The sequence below is a fragment of the Leptopilina heterotoma genome, unplaced genomic scaffold, assembly GCF_015476425.1.
Source record: "Leptopilina heterotoma isolate Lh14 unplaced genomic scaffold, ASM1547642v1 Lhet_214, whole genome shotgun sequence".
Lineage (NCBI taxonomy): Eukaryota > Metazoa > Arthropoda > Insecta > Hymenoptera > Figitidae > Leptopilina > Leptopilina heterotoma.
Window position 1 is genome coordinate 1,073,211 of NW_025110932.1, and position 23,341 is coordinate 1,096,551.

The window sequence follows — 23,341 nt, forward strand, 5'->3', positions numbered from 1 at the left end:
TGTGATAGCAATTACGAATTCCATTATAAAACTATTATATGCATTTCATTTTTAGTTGGTCTCTTTTTGATGATCATTTATTAAATTATAATCATTTTTAAAAAATAAACTAGTTGGATGAATGATTATTATTAATGAATTTATCATGATTTAGATGAACATCTTAATGAACATACGAATGAAAATCCAGAAGAGGAATTTTATTTCAATAAACAATTTTTCATGGCGCAACAACTTAAATTAAACAAAACTGTATATTTAACTTAAATTCAACAATGTTATGGTTCGAGGTTCGTTTTCAAAAGCATTTCTTTTGGATAAAAAGCTTAAATAATTATTTCTTTAAAGAATGGTTGTGATAACTTTGTGGATTATGCTGAGCATTAATAAAAAATGAAAAAAAACATTAACGTCACTGACATGATGAAAACTTGAACATCATGTTCTTTGTTAAATAAAATGATGGAGCACCTATTTAAAATATTTTGAATTAAATTCTTCAAAAGCATAATAATTATAATAATAATAATAATAATAGTTTGAAAGGGAGAATTCTATTTGATATATTATAAAATACTTTGACTCTCCTTCTTCAAGGTTGAATTCCTTGAAAGTACATCTTAGTGCCCTTAAATCGACGAAACCGCGCAGTAAGAAGCATCAAATTTTATCCTTCCTTGCAGAAGAAATGCGGAAGGCACAGTGTATGCACAAACAAAGACTCCAAAAGTCGTTACAAACAAAAGTTACTCCTCGACTTTCAGATTTTAAAAGACTTGAACCCTAAATTTTCTTCTTTCTGAAAGAAATAGAAATTTTTGAAAAGTAAAAACATTTTTTCAACAAGTACCAATACCAATATTAGAAGAAAATTGATGATTTAAAAAGTCACGCAATCTGGGAAAATTGGAGCGAAATCATGAAAGTGAGAAGTTATCCGGGTCGAGCGGTTTTAGAGGATCAAGAATTGATTCTGGACCCGGATGCAACCCGAGGAAGAGCAATGGAACTTTTGTATGAGGCCAGCTGGAGGGAGTGCGATGTTAATTGCATGAATAATTCGCGTTCGAAACCAAGGAATTCCAACCAACGAAATATTAGTGGCGAAAGAAGACAACCATATTCCGAGGTGATTAGTCAATTAGAAGGTGTTTTAGATTGTAGTGGAAATAAATCTCCGTGCTCAAGAGAGGCACGGTCACCGAGATCAAGTAGTAGTACTACTACTGATAGTGATTCCTCGGAAATTAATCAGACAAACGGTCAAAGCGGTTTCCTCATTCCACGGCCGAGGCTAATTGTACCAGTGCACACCTACGCCAGAAGAAGACGAACTGGTGCCCCACCTCCCACTAGAAGACGTCCTTTTCGTGAAGGTATTTCCAACATTTTTGTCCTTCTTTCAATTCATTAACTACAATTTTAATTAAAAGACATTCTTTATCCCCAACATATTATAAAATTTTATATATTTATGTTCTTTCTGTGTGTAGTCTTTGATTAAAAATTGGTATTGTTTTATTCCATATACGTGTAAGAACCAGTTTTTATTGAGAAATACATTTTTAACTTATATTAATTAAATGGTTTAATGTCTGAGAAATCAAAGCGTATTATTTAATTATATTGGAAAATCTTTTTTATTGCGGAGAGAGAGAGAGAGAGAGAGAGAGAGAGAGAAAGCCGCGTGGAAGGATCAAGGATAATATGGAAGGATGCAAGCGAGATTGTATGCGATATTATGAATTTCATGATACCAAGAAATTCATCACACTCTGTAATTTAAAATTCTTTCTATAACAAATCTCGTATTACTTATTATTCGTTTACAATTAAAAATCTTACCATAGGTACACTTTCAATACTTTCCAAATTTGAATTAATAAAATTCTACTAATAAATAGTAAAATTTCACTAATTATTATTTGTAATTTTTGTAGACTAATTCAGATTTAGAGAGTAGATTATTATTAATGATACATTCGTTATTATTAATTAAAATACATCACAATAATTCATAACCAAAGGACAAACTTTTATTTTGCATTTGGAAATAATTTTACTCTTTTTATCAGTTCTTGCAATCTTACATTTTCATTCTTATTGAAGCATTATAGGTATTTATTATTGGTTACAATAGCAAAAGAAATTTTTTTGAAACAAAAAATTTTATATTTTATTGAGTTGAAAATTTATTTTAACTCAATAACCTTTCCTTGCCTTTCTAAAAAGTTTTTGTATCCTCTTTAGTCATTCAAGGCTTCCTATATATTTTGCTTTCTGCAGATAATTCTAGACAATTACACATTTCACAAAATACTGTGTGTCTAATTGTTTGAAACCAAGTTTCCATATTGTTATTTTTTTTACATATAGAATCTATTCTTATGAATTTCTTTATAAGAAATAATTTCAATTTTTAGCAAATCAAATTCTTTATTTACAATAATATAATTGTAATATAATATATTTATATAAATATAATTTTGTCTGGATATAAAAAAGTTTGAAGATTATTACATTTAATAACAGCTTATTAATATTATAAAGAAAATTCTACTGCTTGCGTACGTATGATGACTATAATAAATGAGTAGATTGTAAAGTTTCCTGAAAGATTTTCCAATGTTTCTAAAATAAATATAGCTGAAAAAATAAAACCCAAAACATCTCTATTGGAGAAAATCTTTCAGGATTACTTGTGAAAAGGTTCTAATACCAAAGTTTTGTATCACTGATTTCTTGAAAGTATTAAAATGACACTCTCCAGTTAACAGGATATTTAGAATATCCACAGGACATCCTAAATATCTAAATGGTACGTTAGATATTTCGATCAAGTTGCACAAAGACTTGCAAATTCCTCAAAATAAACAAAACAGCAATCGATTATATTGAAATTCTGTCACACGGAAATAATGAGTTAATCGAATGATAACTATATACCGACAAGGCAGCTTTCACCAAAAGCTATCAAGTTTAATGGGATAGGAAAAGAAAAGAAGCCTGATATTTTCATCGATTGAGAAGCTAACATGTGTGTGTTCTTGTCCATATATATTTGTAATATAATGCCCCAATCAGCCATTATGTCGCACAACAAACCATCCATGCTTGTCACAACTGAATGTCGAGAGAAGCAAAAGAAATGCGTCTAAACTAACGTATGACAATTAGAACTCAGTCAAGTTTTTCTCACTTTTTTATTCGTTTCTTAATAATAAAACATAGATGCACAAAACTCATTAAAGTGGAATTTTTTCACAATATTTCTAAACATATGCATTTTGAAACAAACTTACCGAGTCAAAATTTAGGCCCTCTTTTAATTCTCCAAAAACCTCTTTTTAACCTCTTTTTAACCTCTTTTAAGCCTCTTTAAACTTCTAAATCCTCAGTTAGTGTTGCCGCGATACGAGACGAGGTGAGAATTTTATCAATCTCGTCTCGTCTCGAGCGTTTCCTCGTGACTCCTCTCTCGTCTCGTATCGGCTCAACTAAAATTGTAATTTTTTTCACAGTTTTTGAATGATTTCAATAAATCTATTAGCATAGATAGAAATTTGAAATCCTCTTTTTAACCTCTAAACATCGGAATGTGGATTTTTCCGCATTGTTTTCAGGTTCAAAAGAGGTTTAAAAAAGGTTTAAAAAAGGTTTAAAAAATGAGGGTCAAAAGAAGGTCTAAATTTTGAATCGGGTTTTTTAAACAAAAGCTATGTTTAAAACTCGATTTTGCTCCAAAATTGTACATAACTAATTTTTAGAAATTCCGGGTCAGGTCGGAAATCGGGAACAAATATGGAAATTTCTGATACTTAAGTTACATCCTTCATATATAATTATACTTGTTCCATAACCATGACTGAGCATATTAAGAAGCATTTTTACCAAAAAGTATATTAAAATAACTGTTTTTCTATATATTTCTACCATATACATTTGTAGGAATATTGAATTTACTCCACATGAACAGGGAGAATCTACTTATGAGTAAAATTTCATAATCTCCATGATTGCGAAGCGATGGGGGATTTTGTTTTCTAAATTAATTTTGCTGCATTTCTTATTTATTAAGTTATTATTTCACCAAGTAACATAACACTTTTCGAAATTTTAATTCTATATTGTTGGCTGCAGTATTTTTTCAAGTATCATAAATCAAGTACTTTTCAAACGATGCAGAAACGCCCCGCGTGAAATGCAATCGTTGAATGGAAAGGACATATATATATATACATATATATGTTCGTCTTGCCTTTGTCTTTAAAACTGATATATTTCTTACAATGTGGCCACTGTTCTATTTATAAGAATGTTTTTTACTTTTAAAATAAATTATTGTCTCTCTTCCCTCAATATTTTCTATAACAAACTGAAAAAAATATTTTCTTCTAATATATGAAAAGTAACATTTTTAATTTAAGACTATAACGCAAAGATTTTTGTCTCAAAATAAAATTCATTTTTGTAATAAAGGGATTACTATGTGTTCTTTGAATGGCAGTCGCCAGAGACACTGCCTCAAACATCATTGATAGTTGTATGAAACAAAATCGCATATAAATAGAAATTATCAAATTCTCAGCACATCATCTTCAAGTTTTCTCTCTTTTTCTTTTGATTTATATATATATATACATATTATACATGTTAATTCATAAATCATTAATCGCTCCACACGCAGCCACTGAAACAACCGAGGAAAAAACCTTGTATTTGTAATCTGGCGCTTGCGATTCTATTGCGCGGTTAATGGGGGATTAAAATATTATTTATAACGTGGGTTGAAGATATTATGTTCAGTCGCGGAGCATTAACTATATAGTATGTTTGACTAACCTTTGATAGAAGCAATATCGTATTTTCACTTCATCTTTTCTCTCCAATTTTATCTTTTTCTGTTGCTATACATTCATTTTCTATTTTCAATGAATAAAAGTTTCTCTCCTTTTATTTCTGTCTTTAGCAATTTTCAATTAAGTAATTGATGTTTGGAAGATTTTGACGAGGATTTTAAGGTAGTCTGCTAAATAAATATCAATGAATCACAATGCCTTTGTGTCTATAAACAAGTCCTGTGTCAGGATGTGAAAGCAATTCATTGCGTGGACATTCCCTATTTGTCCTTTTGAAACTCTCATTTCGCAGTCGAACCGGACTTGACAATGTTTCAAAATATTTTTACTTATGCGAGTTTTAAATGCGCAAAAAAATTTAAGATTCTTACAACTTTCAGTATGATATATAGTTTCACAGAAACTTAATCGAAAATTTATTAAACTTTACTTAAAAAGTGTTTTTTATGCAATTAACATTGATAATAATGTACTTTGAATTTTATTCAAGTATAAAAAATAAATTACATTCGTGTTACATTTTTCAGTTAAAAAAATAAAAATCGGTCAAATAAAGTTTAATTTTTAATTGCTTTGTTTCGAAGAAAATGAGTGTTATTTTCTTTAATTGGATTAATTTAAAGTCAATTAGGTATTGTTATATTTTTTAATTTTAAGTCTTTTTAGACAATTTCACTATTATTCTGCGTACATAATAGATTTGTGGGCAATAATAAATATAGTTATCGTGGGAAATGTGGAAACCTGTTGCTATAATCGTCGACGACCATCAGAGCATTAATACTGATGATTAAAATGCAACGTACTCTTGAAGGAATTTCTAGAATGATATAATTTTCATTACAATAATTTATAAATAGTGTAGAAAGCCAGAGAATGGAGTGAAAAAGAATGTTATATATTTAGCAATATTATAATCTCAAACTAATTGCATTAAAATGTTTTTAAAATACATATTAATTATTCACGATGCAATGTGTGAGCAAATTTTAGTTAAAGTTTTTAAAACATAGAGTTTTCTATAATAAGGATGATTCTATCACTCAATCGTCAAATAATTAAGTGGTGGTTAACTTGAATTTTTAATTATAGACGACCATAAAATAGGAACATAGAAAGGTTGAATTTATACATTCATGTGTATACAAGTACTCTGATTGTTAGAAGAGGATAAGTTGATTCTTATGCAAAGAGAATTTCAAGGCATGATTCCGCTTGCGAGATCGCAGAACTTTCACCTATATACGAAATTAAACCTAATAGTAGAATAAAGAAGAATTCTTCACCCAACAAGTGTTGCTTATTGTTTTCAGTACAAGTCGACAAGGACCAGTGCCACCGAATAGCCATAAATTTCTATTTCGTCCTGCACTAATCAAATTAACCAATCCAATAGAAAAGTTTTTAGCAAAAATAATGTCCTCATAACTCCATTTCGATTGGGTCTCATGATGTTGTCTTCAGAATTACAGCTAAATCCTCTTTGTATTTACTAATTATACTCTGTCAAAAAAATCCTTTGGACATCTAAAAAAGCGTTCATGTTTCGTCACTTTCATCATATATTATTTAAGCAATCGCTGTTATTCGCTGTTATTTTTTTAATAATGAGGCTAAACATTTATACACCAGAATGCACTTCCCTCGAAGTGTTGGTGGTTCTGTGATTGAATACAAGTTTTCTTCGATTGAATTGAAGGCGATTTAGCTTTCGTTTTAATAATCTTTTATGTAAACCTAAATAAAAGTAATTAGTAGGTAACTGAACTACAATATAACTATTTTAATTATAAAAATAGAATGAAATCTTTTCATTTCATGTTCTAGCAGTTAATTTTAAATCCATTAATTCGCAACATCTGAAAAATTAAATTTTTCTTCATTTTTAAAATCTGCACAGTTTATTTCTTTCGAAATAAATATTAAAATAATGCCCAGCGAAATATAAATTGAATTTGAATTATACTTAATTAAATAGGTATTTTATTAGTACAATTTTTATTTAATGCGTTTAAAAAGTAAAAGAATATTTGAAACATATATGTATATATACTTATGGAATGAAATTAAAATGGTTATTTTTTAATTTTCTTTCAGAGGGCAAGGTGGAAGTTTCTAGAGACGGAAAATATTTAAGTACCTTAGCGCCTGGAAAGGTTTTAGGTGAATTAGCCATTCTTTATAATTGTAAAAGGACAGCAACAATAACAGCAGCAACCGATTGTCAATTGTGGGCCATTGATCGACAATGTTTCCAAACAATCATGATGAGAACTGGTCTTTCGAGACAAGCAGAATATACGGATTTCCTTAAAAGGTATATTGCAAAAACAATTAATTATCTTTTTCTTTTTCTTTAATCAAAAAGAGGCCCTAAAGGTTCGACAGTCTTATATATTTTATCATTTATATTCTACAAGAAAGACAATAATTGTTTTCTTTCAGTGTTCCTATTTTCAAGAATCTTCCGGAAGAAACTCTCATTAAAATATCTGACGTTTTAGAAGAGGTAAGCATCGTTTTATTAAAAATTATATTAAAGAAATTAATTACTTAATAAAGATGAAAATCCCCATAAAGAATAAAGTTTTGGAAATATGAAAATTGTTTATCTAGTATATTATAAAATTTGTACACATTTGTAATTAAGAAAATCGTTTCCTCGTGTTTCAGACGTTTTATAATCATGGAGACTATATAATTAGACAAGGAGCAAGAGGTGACACTTTCTTTATAATAAGCAGGGGGCAAGTGAGGGTGACAATGAAACAACCCGACACAACAGATGAAAAATATATTAGAACTTTGGGAAAAGGCGACTTTTTTGGCGAGAAAGCACTTCAAGGGTCAGTTTATGCATTCATCAATGCACATTTTCTATTAATATTTTTTACATTCAATTCCATAATAGAATATATATATATATATTTGTTTGCTAATTTAATGTAAAAAAATTTATACTCTTTCGACATTTTTTTCTTGTGCTTTAAATAGACTGAAACTAAAATTTTCTTTCACCCTAAAGAGCAATGCATTTAATTTAATTTATTATTTATAATGTAATAATTCAATTTTCAGAGATGACCTTAGGACAGCAAATATAATAGCAGATGATCCAGATGGTGTGAGTTGTCTCGTAATCGATCGAGAAACATTCAATCAACTTATTTCGTCTTTAGATGAGATCAGGACACGATACAAAGACGAGCTAGTTGAACGTAGAAGGTAAATAATTAAAGTAACAAATTAATAGTTACTGATAAGAACCCTTGAAATGAAAAGAAAAAATAGTTTCAAGGCTAGATTTATAGAATAAATGATTGATTTTCAAAAATTTTTAAACTCTTAAAGGTGTGAAAGTTCCTAATGAAAAATTGCAATTCCCAATTTGACCTTTTAAAATAGCAAGTTTTGCATTCGCATGAAATATTGCAATTGATGGAAATAAATTTATCCCAGTCTTAATTAAAATTAGAAAAAAAAATTGTGTTTCACGTCTGACACACAAGGATGGGACGTTAATCTGCTGGGGGGTTTAAAAAAGTAAGTTCTCTAATATTGCATGATGAGAAAAAAGATTTGTTAGACTAGTTTACATTATAATATCAGGGTTGCTACAAGTCTGGGATTTTTATTAAAAGAACTGGAATCGAAATGAAATGTTTAGAATTTATAAGAAACTTGTCAATTTTTGTGTCTTTTTGTTTGCCTCATAAACTATGAAATTACCACGAATTCTAAAAAATACCTTCAATTTTTTCTATTTCTGACAATAATTTATTTTAAATAACTTAATTCTATTGAAGAACTACCATAAAGTTATTACTTATCAGAGGGATGGCAACCGAAACCGATAATATTTAAGTATGGTACCTATGTCTAATATTGTAAATAATAAGTAGAGGAACCAAATTTGCAGATTACAAATAATTAATTAAAAAAAATTTATTGAAAATAAATTAGAAAACAATTTTTTTTAAATAATTATTTGTGATCATCCTGTAAAAATACACTAGTGGACCAATTTTTAGCTAATTAGGTGCACACAAATATTTTCATTCATATATTGTCCTGGGAAAACAACCGAAAAACCGAAACCTTTAACCCAAAAAATCGAAATTTTTAAGAAACCGAAAACAAGAAACCGGAACCGTAATTATTTACATTAAAAACCGAAACCCTAATTCTTTGAAAAAAAAACCAAAACAGAAATACCGAAACCGAATTTTTTCAGAAGAATACAGAAAAGAAGAAACCGAAACCGATAAAATTTCAGTTGCCATCCCTGTTACTTATAAATCATTTAACCGAGTATTTTTTTTTGAAAAATTTTAATTTCAATTCTATTGAAATTAGTTTCAATTTAATAAAATTTTAACGCAATTCTTTGAAAGAATTCAACTATCTTAATAAATATCAAAATTCTTTCCAGAAATTCAATTATTTTCGAAAATTAAAAAGAAAATTCTCGTCAACATTTCAATTAAATTTATAAATCGCAAAATTTAGGAAAAAATTTAGGAATTTTTATAAAATCCATTGCAAAATTCAATTATTTTCATAAATAACAAATATTCATCATAAGAATTCAACTATTTGCAAAATTAATAAAATTCTTCGCAAAATTCCAATTATTTTCAAACAATCTAAAAAAAATGGTCAATATTTCAATTATCTTTATCAATGAATAGCAAAATCCTTCGCCAAAATTCAATTGAGGGCTCGGATCGAAGAACCGACGCTTGTAAACGCAAAGAACATTGCGAAGCGTCATATCGGTTCTTCGATCCGAGCCCTCAATTATTTTCAGGAATTTTAATAAAATTCATTGAAAAATTAAATTATTTTCATAAATAATAGTATTCCTCACAAGAATTTAATTATATTTTCAAAAATTTTAATAAAATCCATGTCGAAATTTCAATTATTTTCAAAAATTGTTTCTAATTCAATGATTTTTAATATTCTATTAATTTATTAAAATTTTCCAAAACAATTCAATTATTAAACAAAAATTTTGATAAAATTCTACACAAACATTCAATTATTTTCCAAAAAAGTAAAAATTTCACACGAATTCAATTATTTAAAATAAATTTGCATAAATTTTATCGAAAAAATCAAATGTTTTGAAATGTGGCATTAAAATCTTTGTAGTAATTCAATTTTTTTCATAAATTTTAAAATTCCATTCAAGGATTTAATTATTTTCATAAATAATAAAATCATTTTCAAAAATTTTTCTTAGTTCAAGCTTTAGAAGCTTTCAAATGCCCTTAATGAAAGAATTTCCGAATAATCGAAATTTAGCGTAAAATTGAATTGTAAACAAATGGATTTGAAAATTCTCAAGAAGAACTTTTTAACAAAATAATTAAAAATAATTGGTTTAAAGAAGAATTTTATTTAAAAATAATAATAATAATAATAATAATAATAATATTCTTATATAATACAAAATAGGTAATGATTTCATCATTTTATTATTTATAATAATGATGGCATATTTATTTAAAAATAAAGTTATTGGTGTTTTTGAATAATTTTACAATTAATGAAAATTAAATTTTTGTGGCAACCCTGAATATGCCTTTGCTTTTTTTCGGAGAAGAGTATCAACGCAAATTATTCCAATCAACATAATAAATTTCACCTTTTTTCTCAACTTTTACTAATATTTAGGATAAATTAATTTCTTGAAGAAAATAGCGTAAATAACAAGGGTTAATTTTTTTTTAAATAGGAGCAGAAATTAGTTATAAGATAGTCAGTGATAATTATGAAATTACAATTGCAAGTATATAGTGAGTTTATTGCCAAGTCGTTGTATACAAGCGTTTTACTCCGATTACATATTCCGATTCACTTGCAGTTTCTACTTTCTAACATAAATTGTAAAGAAATTCATGATCATTAAACTGATACGGTCATCGGGATTCACGCGCATTTTAAATAATATAACTAATCTAAATTTCTACACTCGTACGACCTATATCTTATTTTTTTTATTTATTATAAATCACTCATTCTCAATTGCCTGTGTATTTCAATTTTTACCATGCTTCTATTTGAAATGTTTTAAAAAAATGGAACTGAAAATGTAATTTTCTTGTCATATACGTATTTTGCTCAGTCAGGAAAGAAAAATTTGAATACTAATTCTTCTCTCTCTCTCTCTCTCTCTCTCCTTAGATTTAATGAAGAATTCAGAGACCTTCGACTGCAAGATCTTAGACCATTAGCGACCTTGGGAGTTGGAGGATTCGGAAGAGTGGAGTTGGTGCAAATTGCCGGCGACAGTTCGAGGTCATTTGCCTTAAAGCAAATGAAAAAAGCTCAAATTGTCGAAACACGACAGCAACAACACATCATGTCAGAGAAGAGAATTATGGGCGAAGCCGACTGTGATTTTGTTGTTAAACTCTTCAAGACATTCAAGGACCGGAAGTATCTTTATATGTTGATGGAAGCGTGCCTCGGTGGAGAATTGTGGACGGTTTTAAGGGACAGAGGACATTTTGATGATTCCACGACGAGATTTTATACTGCCTGCGTTGTTGAAGCTTTCGACTATCTTCACTCAAGAAACATTATTTACAGGGATTTGAAACCTGAAAACCTTTTACTCGACAGTCAGGGGTAAATCTACATTTTCACATTAAGTTTATTTCTGCACGGGGTCACATTTTATTATTTAAACAGACAATAATTCAATTTTCTATCACACAGATATGTAAAGTTGGTCGATTTCGGATTTGCAAAACGATTGGACAATGGAAGAAAAACTTGGACTTTTTGTGGTACACCGGAATACGTTGCACCTGAAGTTATTCTCAATCGTGGTCACGATATCAGTGCGGATTATTGGTCCTTGGGGGTTTTAATGTTCGAGCTTCTCACTGGAACGCCGCCATTCACAGGGGCTGATCCCATGAAGACGTACAATATCATTCTCAAGGGAATTGATGCCATTGAATTTCCCCGAACAATTACACGAAATGCAACAGTTCTTATCAAAAAACTTTGTCGGTATGTAAATTACTTTTACTACACGGAAAAAAATAGTGTGCTAAAAACACACATAGCGAACTGTTGCGTATATTGCACGCACACTACCATGCGCGATTTGCTTGGAATCCATCCTATTTTCGCATGGTGTTGTAGTAAAAGCCATGGCTCATGTGACTTTCGCTAAGGCACCATGCGAAAATAGGATGGATTCCAAGAAAATCACGCATGGTAGTGTGCGTGCAATATACACAACAGTTTCGCTCATGTGTTTTTAGCACACTATTTTTTTCCGTGTACAATTGATTTTTTTCACTTTTACTTGAAATTATTTTTTTCATGTTTTTATTTTATAATATATTTTTATGTAAATGAAGAATTACTGAATAATTGAAATTTTGTAAAATTCAATTGGAAACAAATGGATTTAAGAATATGAAAAGTAAGATACCGTCTGATGAAATTATGTCTGACTAAAATTTATTTTTACTACTTAATTTAGAGAAATACGAAAAATAGGAAATGAAGTCTGACTAAAATTTATTTTTACTACTTAATTTAGAAAAATTGATTTAAAGAAGAATGTTAGTTAAAAATTCTAGATAATAATAATTGAATTGAAATGATGAAAATAATTGTGAAGGTGTTGCAGTAATAATAATATATTCTTATAATTTAAAACAATGATTTTATCACTCGGTCATTTTTAATTATTGTAAAACATGAAGAAATTGATCACTCCGAGTCAAAGACTCGGAGATATCGATATCTTTATGTTTTATAATTATGAAAAAATTTGTCAATTTTGTAGTTTCAAGTAAAATGTTGTCGTATTTGACTCGGACTGGTAATATTTTTTGTCAGTAATTGGTCCGTAAAGTCCGTATTTTTAAATACTTTCACTGCATCGAGCCCTGCTATTATTAAAAGTTGTTATAAATAATTGATTCAATTTTTTATTTCTCTGCGACAGGGATAATCCAGCTGAGCGTCTCGGTTACCAAAAGGGTGGAATCAGCGAAATTCAAAAACACAAGTATGTTTTTCAGTAATTGTACTTTTTTAAATAATTATTCAAATTATTATTTTTTATATTTTTTGTATTAAAAAATGAGAATGTAACAAATAAACAAATTTTGTTGTGCTAATCTTCAGGATGTTGAGAAAGGTATTTAAATAAAATAAGCTTTATATTTATATGGCATTTTGAAGAATAATTAGAAATTGTAACGAAATTTTCTTGTAGATGGTTCGATGGCTTTAATTGGGAAGGTTTGAGGGCCCGCACTTTGGAACCACCAATAATGCCACGAGTACAAAATCCTATGGATACAGCAAATTTCGATGAATATCCTCCAGATTCCGATCCACCACCTCCGGACGATATGTCAGGATGGGACAATGACTTCTAGCACATTCGGAATGGCCATTAGGCTCTCTTATTAAAAAAAACACATATTTCAATGTTCATTGAACGACCGACTATAGTTTATGCAGATTTTTTTTTCTTTCTTTCGATATTTTAAAAAATGAAACGTCATTAGAAATATTCTTCCAATTTTTTATATTATTGTAGCCATTTTCATAGTTGTCAAAATTGTTTGAAGCGAAAATTTCTAATTCAATATTAATCTGCTTTAAAGCAAAAATTAAAAACATTTTTGCAAAGTGAATTTTCTACACTTAGATACTGATTACATACATATCGAAATTTAGAGAAACTTTAATAATTATAAATATTTTAAATTCTGGCTTGTGATAAAAATAATTATATGTATAGCCTTTTATACTCGCATTTTAGCGAAACTATTTTAAGGCAATGTAGCGCAAAGAGAATAACATCAATTGTACAAATTTATCTCAATATTTTTTAAACTTTTGTGAAATTTTGTATGACAAAATTTCTTCTTAATTTCTCATTAAATACCGTGAATGACTGACATTTTTTTTTCTTTCTTTTACAAAACGTGTAAAAATTAAAGTAAGGCTCGGTATTTAAAAAAATTGAAAATTTATAATAATATGGAGGTAATTGAGTCTTGTTAGATATTAGGAAGCCAAGTGCCATTATTATGTATAATACGAAAGTGCGCTTGCACACAAGAATAAGTAGCCAGCTCAAATGTATGAAAATTTCTCTTGCCATCTGCACTGCACTCCGATAAAAAAAATAAATATAAATAAATGCGATCATACTCGATCGCAGATCAATTTTTCTCTCATGCGCAGATTCAATGAGCCAATTGTTGTTTTATTCGTTTTTATAGTTTATTGACATAATTCTATTTTAATTATATTGAGACCATTTGGTCATGTAAATAAACTATACATATTATAAATACATGAAATATTATGTACATCTATATAAATAAAGTTTTATTAATTCAACAATTGATGACGACATATTTTATAATAGAATTGTAGTTTATAAACATTTTTTATTTTTATTTTAATTAAATTCTTTTTATTAAATTATCTTTCATGATGAATAATTCGGTTAAATTACACTTTTGCTATACTTAAAATTTATTAATTTTCTCTGATATCAAGTCTTTAATGTGAATTATATTATGTACATCACACGGAAAGAAATCTGCTAGTATTATACCATTGCATTGGTCGGCCAATAGACTTATGCCATTTGACGCCACCACTACTTTTCAGGCCGAGTACCTAGATGGAATTAGTACATCTCTGCATAGAATAATACTGTATGCAGCGATGGACTAATAGCATCTACTCGCCTGAAAGGTAGTAGTGGGGGTCCGATAGAATAAGTCTATTGGCCGCCCAATGGTATAATACTAGCAGATTTCTTTCCCTGCATTTTTTACGATTTTTACAAATTAAATTATATTTAAATTTTCCCGCGAGTCAACACGCAAGATGCACGCGCATGCGCAAACTAAGTTTGAACTGGCAAATCAAAAGTGATCACGTGATTATTGAAATTTCTTTTGGGGGAGAGGCATGAAGCATGAACTGGCATGAACGATGAACGTAGGAAGAAGCCTGAGAGCCTGAGTCGAACTAGGAAAGTGCTAGCAAGCAGCAGCAAGACAAGAAGCATAATGGCCCTCACACCTTTAAGTTGTGCTTTTTCATTAGAATAATCTTCCATTAATAATTCCCGTAACTGATTATATTAACACTTCAAAATAAGTCTCTATCAGTAAATTAAATTTAGATATTAAACGAAAGAACAGTAAAAAAGGAATAATTAAATTCAGTTAAACCGGTGTCGTGTCCTGAAAATTTCGTCAGTCAATTTTACTTCTAGTGCGGCAACTATATACAATTGGTAAGTAATTAATATTTTATTATCTTCATTATTATATTCAATTCAATTTTGTTTCAAACTCCCTTCTTTTCAATATCTCTTTCATTTTTTTCTTTCATTTTTAACATAGCTCAGGAGATAAATTAAGTGAACGATAATTAATTTCAACAAATTAGAATTCACATTATAATTTCCTTGCATCAATTGATGCATTTATATCTTACATGTTAACTGTTTTTCATAAATTCTTATTATTTGACAATTATAAAGAAAAAAAATTGTAATTTCAAACATAACCTCAAAATGCAGTACCCATTTTTTTTTGTACAATTAATTTTTTTACATATACCAAGAGGTATATAAATTTTTTTTAGTATATTTCCCGAAAGGTAAATTATTTTATCCAACCTTTTTTACTTCTTAAAACTTAATGTTAGTTTATTTATATAAAAATTTGTATAAGCATACATAAATTCAATTACTAGTCAATTATAATTATATATTATTATAAATATCCACTTTCAAGTTATTAATGTAAGTCTTAGATAAGAATAAGCAAACACACTTTTTCTTTTCGATGCGAGAGTGTAATAATAATTATCACAATATTTTGCTGATAAACCAATTATTTGGAGTAATAAAATTAATAGGAAAATTTACGACATTCCTTCACAACATATGAAAACAAAGTTTTTCTTCTATTTACTGTGTTTTCCTTTCTTTCTCTCATTGAAAATGTTCTATGTTTATGTACATATGTAAATGCAGTTTCCCCTTCATAAGTAAATAGTTAAATTTTTAATATACTTTTAAAGAAAATAAAACTTACAGAAGTTCCTATTTAGTGAAATAAAATTTCATTTATAAACTTTAGAATTTTAGGGACGTTTTAATTGTTAATTTTATGCAACTCTAAGTATAACGTAACTGAGATAAAACGCTTTCTTATTAACGATACGCATGAAGCAAAAGCTGACAACATACAAAAAATATTCCAAGGTCATTTTCACAGAATTTCCGAACGTGACTTTGTTTTAAAGTTAAGGATTTAAAAATTTGATTGTATTAAATAGGAAATACTATATATATATAATTTTAAAAAAATGATACATATTCGCATTTGTTTACGAGGGGGGCTAAATCAGTGTTGCATGATGTTTATTTGTTTTGCATTAATTGCTTTTAAAAACATCGCTTCTTCATATTTACCTATATTAAAGGATTAATTACAAATTAAATGATAAAGGAGAAAATAATTAATCAATAATAACAAATTTTTAATTACTAAAAGCCTTTGACGATTTCTTACACGTAAATAAATATAAAATTGGTATAGACGAATAAAAAATTCATTTCGATAAAAAAACGTATAACAGAGTCAATATTGAATAATATGTTAATCAATAGAAGTAGTAATAAGAATTAAAATAAAAATAATTTATTTTCATCTTTTGTAGAAAATGGAGGGCACCGGTAGAGGAAGAGCTAGTCTCTTGGACAGATTAAAACAGCAACAAGCTCAAGTGAGACAAGCTGAAGAGACAATTGATGAACCCAAGGAATCGCAAGATGTTTCTCCGGTTGTAACCATAGGACGTGGACGGGGTATTGCCTCTCTTCTTGCGTCCGTTGAAGCTGCTAAACCACAAGAAGCACCACCACCACCAAGCCTAGGTGGCGGTCGAGGTAGAGCAAGTTTCATATTACCCCCTGAATCGACAGCTGCGTCGTCGACCGTTGCATCGATATTTGGTCGTGGAAGAGGATCTGCTCCTTCGTTGGTCTCAGTCAAGTACGTAAAAATTATTATTTTTATCTCAAAATTTGCATTTCAAAGATACATTTTTTCATTTCAGATCTACAACAACAACCACAACGTCATCAGGTTCAACGCCAACAACATCAACAACTTCCCGAGATGTGTCTGGTGTTGTAGCACCTCTAGAAGCGTTGAACATCACCGAGACGAAATCTTCCGAACCAGATATTGTCTCGCGACAGGGAGAAAGTGGCAGACCGTAATATTATTTTATTTCCTTTTTACCATGAAACTAAAGACAAAAAATTAATTTTTTCAAGTTAATTCATCTTAAATTTTTATGTATTTTTTTCAGAGAATAGTTAACCACAAAGAATTTAAAATGACAAAAATTATTAATTTTTTATTTTTAAAAACCTAAAACTTAAAAAAATCAATTTTATTTTTTCAGAATTCACTTAACTTCCAATTACATTAACTTGAGCATAGAGCCTGGAAAGGAACTCAACATGTACGAAGTTAAATATAATCCTGACATTGATTCTCGTCCTTTGCGAAATAGATTACTACTTCAGCACACAAATGTTATTGGAACGACGAAAAATTTTGATGGTTCACTATTATATCTTCCGCGAAAATTAGAAAAAGAGGTACAGTACATTTACAATTGTATTCATTTTTATTTTTTAGAATACTAAAATAATTAAATGGGATTGCCAGGGAATTTTTATCAGAATCCTGAAAACTGTTTTCTAAAGTTATTATAATGGATTTATAGAAGAATTTTAAAAGCACTAAAAGAAATTGAATTTTGGAGCAGTCACAAATAGTTGCAGAAATTCAATTATTTTCAAAATGGTAAAATTCTTGGCAAAATTTCAAAAATTTTCCTCAATTCAATGATTTCAAATACCTACTATTTTAATCAAATTTTCCAAAATAATTCAATTATTTAATAAAATTCTACGCAAACATATAATTATTTTCATTAATAATACAAATTTCACAGCAAATCAATTATTTACAAATTTTTTATAAATTTCTTCGTAATAATTCAATTATTTTCATAAATAATCAAATTAATTCTTTTTCGGAATTCAACTATTTTCATAAATAATAAAACTCATGGCAGAATTTCAATTATTTTTAATACAATTTTAATGTAATTCCTCGAAAAATGAAATTATTTTTAAAAATTTTATTATCAATATTCGTCATAAGAATTTTAATTATTTTAAAAAGCTTTGCTATAATTTATTTATTAGAATTTAAGTATGATTGTCAATACATTTTTAATTAAATTTCTTTAAAGAATTAAATTATTTTCAAAACTTTTAATGAAATTTTTCGTAGAAATTTAAATAATTTCAATAATTTATCAAAATTCAATTATTTTTAATATCTACTACTTCAATAAAATTTCACAAAAAAATTCAATTATTTAAAAAAATAAAAATTGAATATAATACTACGCAAATATTTAATTATTTTCATAAATAATAAAAATTTAATAGGAATTCAATTATTTACAAATTTTTTATGTCTCTTCACAATAACTTCATTTTCATAATTACCCAAATTTTTTACAGTGATTCAACTATTTTTAATGCAATTTGAATCTAATTTCTCGAAAAATGAAATTATTCTTATAACATTTTATCAATATTCGTCATAAGAATTTTAATTATTTAAAAATTTGTTGCCAAAATTCTTTATGAGAGTTCAATTTAAAGAAACATTCAATTATTCAATAAATTATTTATTTTTGTATTTAAATAATTGAATTCTCGTAGAATTTTTTCGTGACTTTTTGCTTTCGAACTAGCAGATTTTACTAAATAAATAGTCGTTTCTACTAATTTAATAGTAAAATTTACTAATTCAAAAGTAAAAAGTCAGTCACTACCTATTTTCAATTAGTAAACATTTTTACTAAATGAAATTTATTTATTTATTTAGTTTCAAATTATAATTTTTGAAAGTTTGAATTTTTCATACTTTTAATTAAAAATTGTGTAGATTTAATTTTTTTGAAAAAGTTTTATGGAATTTTTTTGAACATGAAGAAATTGATCAGTTGTTGAATTTGCAAAAAGTTGAAATATGATTGAGTAATAAATAGATAAATATAATAATGCAACTCTGTTAAATGAAAACTTTTTTAGGTAACAGTATTAGATTCTACACATCCGGCGGATGAATCGAAAGTCAGGTTACAAATAATATTTAAAAAAACTCAAAAAATGCATGAGAATGTGACATTTTTCAACATTCTCATAAATCGTGTGATGAAAGCACTGCAGTTAGTGAAAGTTGGTCGAAAAACGTTTAATCCGGCTTGCGGACACGTGGTTCAACAGCATCGATTGGAAATTTGGCCTGGATATGTTACGGCTATCAATGAATATGAAGGTGGTCTGAAATTGTGCATAGATTCAAGTCATCGAGTTATGCGAACTGACACTGTTCGCGATTTCATGTAATTTTTTTCCAATTTTTTACTTTATCTTTACTTGCATTTTTTCATTACAATAATCAAGTTTTTAATTCCCTTATACAGGAGAGATATTAGTAAAAAAGATCCGAAAAATTTCAAGGATAAAGTAGTTAATGAACTGCTTGGTACTTCAGTACTTACAAGATATAACAACCAAACTTACAGAATTGATGATATTGCTTGGGATAAATCGCCGAAATTTAGTTTCAATCGTAAGGGACAAGATATTTCTCTAGTCGATTATTATAAGACACAGTGGAATTTAATTATTCAAGATTATGACCAGCCTCTTTTAGTGAATCGTTCAAAAGAACGTACTTCGGATGGACAGGTTTGTTTCTACTTGTTAACAATTTTTTCTTACTTCTATTCTTTTAATACCTTGAAAATGTTTCTTATCAATAGACTATTGAGAGAATGCTTCTTCTGATTCCTGAATTTTGTTATTTGACGGGAATTACGGACGCAATGCGCAGTGACTTTAGAATAATGAAGGACATTCAACAAGTGACGGGAATGAATCCATCGGCGCGACGTGATGTGATTAGAAAATTTGTTGCAAAAGTGAAGGAAACCGATGTTACTAGAGAACTTTTGGCGGGTTGGGGTTTGAGAATGGAAGCAGATACCATTAAAATTACTGGTAGAGCTTTAGATCCAGAAATGTTAATTTTTGGAAACAACAAAACATTGTCGGCCGGACCAAAAGCTAATTGGCCTGGAGCAACGAAGATGCCAGTTTTACGCACTGTTAGTAGTTTTCATTTCTAAAATGAGTTTAATTTGAAATTTCTTTTTAAGGTCATGTTATTCAGTGGTCACGTGCTCCATATACTTCACTATGGGAACACGTGACCACTGAATAACATGACCTTAATGCATTTCTCTTTTTTTTTTAGCCTCACTTGGAAACTTGGTGTCTTTTGTTTGATAAGAGAGACGAGAAAAAGGCGAAAGACTTTGTGCAAACTCTAAAATTTGTTGGCAAGGCGGTCGACATGACAATAAGAGAACCACAAATGATTGCTTTACCAAATGATCGTACAGAAAGTTTCTTGGTCAAATTGAAAGAGATTATACGGCCAAATATTGATATTGTAGTATTGATTTTCCCCGCTCAACGACAGGATCGTTATGCTGCAGTAAAAAAGTAAAATTCTCTCCTAAATTAATTTCAAACATTTAAATTTTTTCAGTAATCATAAATTCATTTTATTGTATAGTTATTCTGGTAAATTAATTAATTAAATTTTCTAATCAACGTTCACTTTCAGACTCTGCTGTGTGGATATGCCAGTTCCTTCACAAGTTATTTTATCAAAAACGATTGGAATGGATCCGAAGAAAACAAAGAGCGCTGTCGAAAAAATTGCTTTACAAATTAATTGTAAACTCGGTGGAGCTCTCTGGGCTTTAAAGATTCCATTTGTTAGTGTTTCTTTTTTAATTTGAAGAATTTTACATCTTTTTTTTTATCATTCCCCTTTATAAAATTTGGATTTTATTTACTTGTAGGATAAATGTATGGTATGCGGAGTCGACGTCTATCATGCTGGACCTGGAAAAGTGACGCATGGAAGTGCCGCTGGTTTTGTGGCCAGTATGGATAAAGGTCTCACTTCCTGGTATTCAAAAATATGTATACAAACCAGAAATCAGGAGCTTGTTGATTTATTGAAAATATGTTTAGTTTCTGCTGTTAAAGCTTATCATCAGGTACGATTTTTTTCATTTTTCATTTTTCCTTTCTCACTATACTTGATCAATCAACATTCTAAGACTAATTTTTTTTCCCTTCATAGAAAAATGGATTTTATCCCGACAGAATATTCCTATACCGCGATGGGGTGGGCGATGGTCAATTAGAAGTAGTTACCAAGTATGAAGTTAAGCAGTTACTTTCAGCTTTCTCCCTCATTAGCACGGACTATTCTCCCAAATTGACAATTATAATTGTTCAAAAGCGAATTAATACAAGAATTTTAGCAATTCAAGTAAGTATTGTAATTGGAAAAAAATATTTATTTAATTCTAAAAATTATGTTTAAAATTAATTAAACGATTTTATTTTATTTTATTTTATTTTATTTTATTTTATTTTATTTTATTTTATTTTATTTTATTTTATTTTATTTTATTTTATTTTATTTTAGCAAAGAGAACTTGAAAATCCACCACCAGGAACAATTGTGGACAGCGACGTGACTAAAAGAAATTACTATGATTTCTATCTAATTTCTCAACACGTGGGCCGAGGAACTGTTTCACCCACACACTACATAATCATTCATGACAGTGCAAACATGAAAACTGATCATCTTCAACGATTGACGTATAAATTATGTCACCTTTATTACAATTGGTGCGGCACAGTGAGAGTACCAGCGCCATGTATGTACGCTCATAAATTAGCGTATCTCGTTGGCCAAAGTCTTCAAATTGAACCAAGTGAAAAATTGGCTCATCACTTATATTATCTTTAAATTTTCAGATTTTTTTTCCATTATGATATAATTAATCGTTAAATACGGAAGAAATCGTTAAAATTAGTGTTTATTTAAGAAATTATTAATGATAATTAATAGTTGAAGATTTATTATTTAGTCTATTAAATATTCTCTTTCGTTGAGTATATGAAATAGTTTATTGAAACTGAAAAAAATAATTCTTTTTTTTTGGTTTTTTCAATCTATAATGATGAACAGTATTAATGAACGAAATGTTCAATATGTTTTTTGATTACTCTAAGTTGTAAAGTAAAATGAAAAAATGTCATTTAATTTAAATAATCGTTTTTATTTTTATTTGCGAAACATCTCTATTTGATACGAGACTATACTGTAAGTTAACGAACAAATTTTTGTATTTTTATACTTATAATTGTGCAAATAAAAAACGATATAAAAACTTTAGTTTTATTACAGACTTTACCTCAATAGATATACTTATTTAGAATAAAAACACGCGAACAAAATACATAACAAATATTCGTAATTCTTGTTGTTCAAGTAAAGGTTTTTTCAATAAAAATTTTAATTATTATCGTTTGTATTTTAAAAAATTTTAATATATGTAAATATTCTTGGCATGCGAAGGCAAGAATTCAATTATTTTCAAAAAATAAAATTTAATAAAATTTCACAAAAAAATTTAATTATTTTCTAAAATTGTAATAAATCCAACGAAATAATAAAATTATTTTTAATTAATACAATAATTGTTGGAAAATTTCATGAAAGAATTCAATTTTTTCGAAAAAATTCAATTATATATTCTAAAATTAAAAAAAAAAATCCTTCAAAACAATTATATTATTTTTATTATTACCTACATAGTAAAATCTTTGCAAAAATTCAATTATTTTTAATAAATTTCAATTCAAGAAAAAATTCAATTTTTTTCTTAATTCCTTAGGGAGCGTTCACAAATTACGTAACATTATAAAGGGGAGGGGGGGGTCTAGCTATTTGTTATGTACAGCAGAAAAATTGGCGCTAATGTATGTAACAGTGTGTTACATGGGGGGAGGGGGGGGGGTCAAAATTTTCAAAAATTAGCGTTACGTAATTTGTGAACGCTCCCTTATAAAATTTCACAAAAAAAATCAATTATTTTTATAAGTAGTAAAATTCATCGCAAGAATTAAATTATTTTCATAAATAATAAAACTCAATTATTCTCAAATTCTTTGAAAGAATTTAATGAAAATAAAAAAAAATTGTTGATACATGTATTTATATATATAGTTTTTTTTATTTAAATCTTACAATATTGTAATACACAGGTATAATTGAAGAATAATGTGTATCTATTAATTAATTTTAGTAACTATATCGTCGTCTTATTATTAAAATAGTTTTTTTGTATAGATTTGATAGCACTACCTATTTTTAAGAACTAATAGATATTTGTCATTATATAGGATCGAAATGTGTGAT

The 23,341-nt window shown here is 28.2% G+C and overlaps 2 protein-coding genes across 4 annotated transcripts in view; both read left to right on the top strand.

Annotated features, from left to right (window-relative positions):
* LOC122501787 (cGMP-dependent protein kinase, isozyme 2 forms cD4/T1/T3A/T3B) overlaps nucleotides 1–14,258 on the top strand; it is a 43,466-nt gene extending 29,208 nt beyond the window's left edge. For 2 of the 3 annotated variants that reach the window (XM_043611531.1, XM_043611533.1), the window contains exons 3-10: nucleotides 6,957–7,176; nucleotides 7,305–7,368; nucleotides 7,533–7,705; nucleotides 7,938–8,084; nucleotides 11,052–11,498; nucleotides 11,589–11,888; nucleotides 12,841–12,903; nucleotides 13,114–14,258. In XM_043611531.1, coding sequence (XP_043467466.1) covers nucleotides 6,957–7,176; nucleotides 7,305–7,368; nucleotides 7,533–7,705; nucleotides 7,938–8,084; nucleotides 11,052–11,498; nucleotides 11,589–11,888; nucleotides 12,841–12,903; nucleotides 13,114–13,279 — 1,580 coding nt within the window. In that variant the 3' untranslated portion in view covers nucleotides 13,280–14,258. Of the gene's footprint in view, nucleotides 1–154; nucleotides 1,377–6,956; nucleotides 7,177–7,304; nucleotides 7,369–7,532; nucleotides 7,706–7,937; nucleotides 8,085–11,051; nucleotides 11,499–11,588; nucleotides 11,889–12,840; nucleotides 12,904–13,113 lie in introns of all 3 variants that reach the window. The other variant, XM_043611532.1, reaches the window with a different exon arrangement.
* A 600-nt stretch (nucleotides 14,259–14,858) lies between these two features.
* On the top strand, nucleotides 14,859–22,310 carry LOC122501788 (piwi-like protein Ago3). The gene is made up of 12 exons (XM_043611534.1): nucleotides 14,859–15,168; nucleotides 16,605–16,939; nucleotides 17,004–17,165; nucleotides 17,358–17,556; nucleotides 19,072–19,385; nucleotides 19,467–19,734; nucleotides 19,809–20,153; nucleotides 20,303–20,553; nucleotides 20,678–20,831; nucleotides 20,919–21,119; nucleotides 21,206–21,397; nucleotides 21,557–22,310. Exons 2-12 carry the CDS (start codon nucleotides 16,608–16,610, stop codon nucleotides 21,884–21,886), a joined length of 2,748 nt encoding a protein of 915 aa, XP_043467469.1. The 5' UTR covers nucleotides 14,859–15,168; nucleotides 16,605–16,607; the 3' UTR covers nucleotides 21,887–22,310.
* Nucleotides 22,311–23,341: the final 1,031 nt, after the last annotated feature.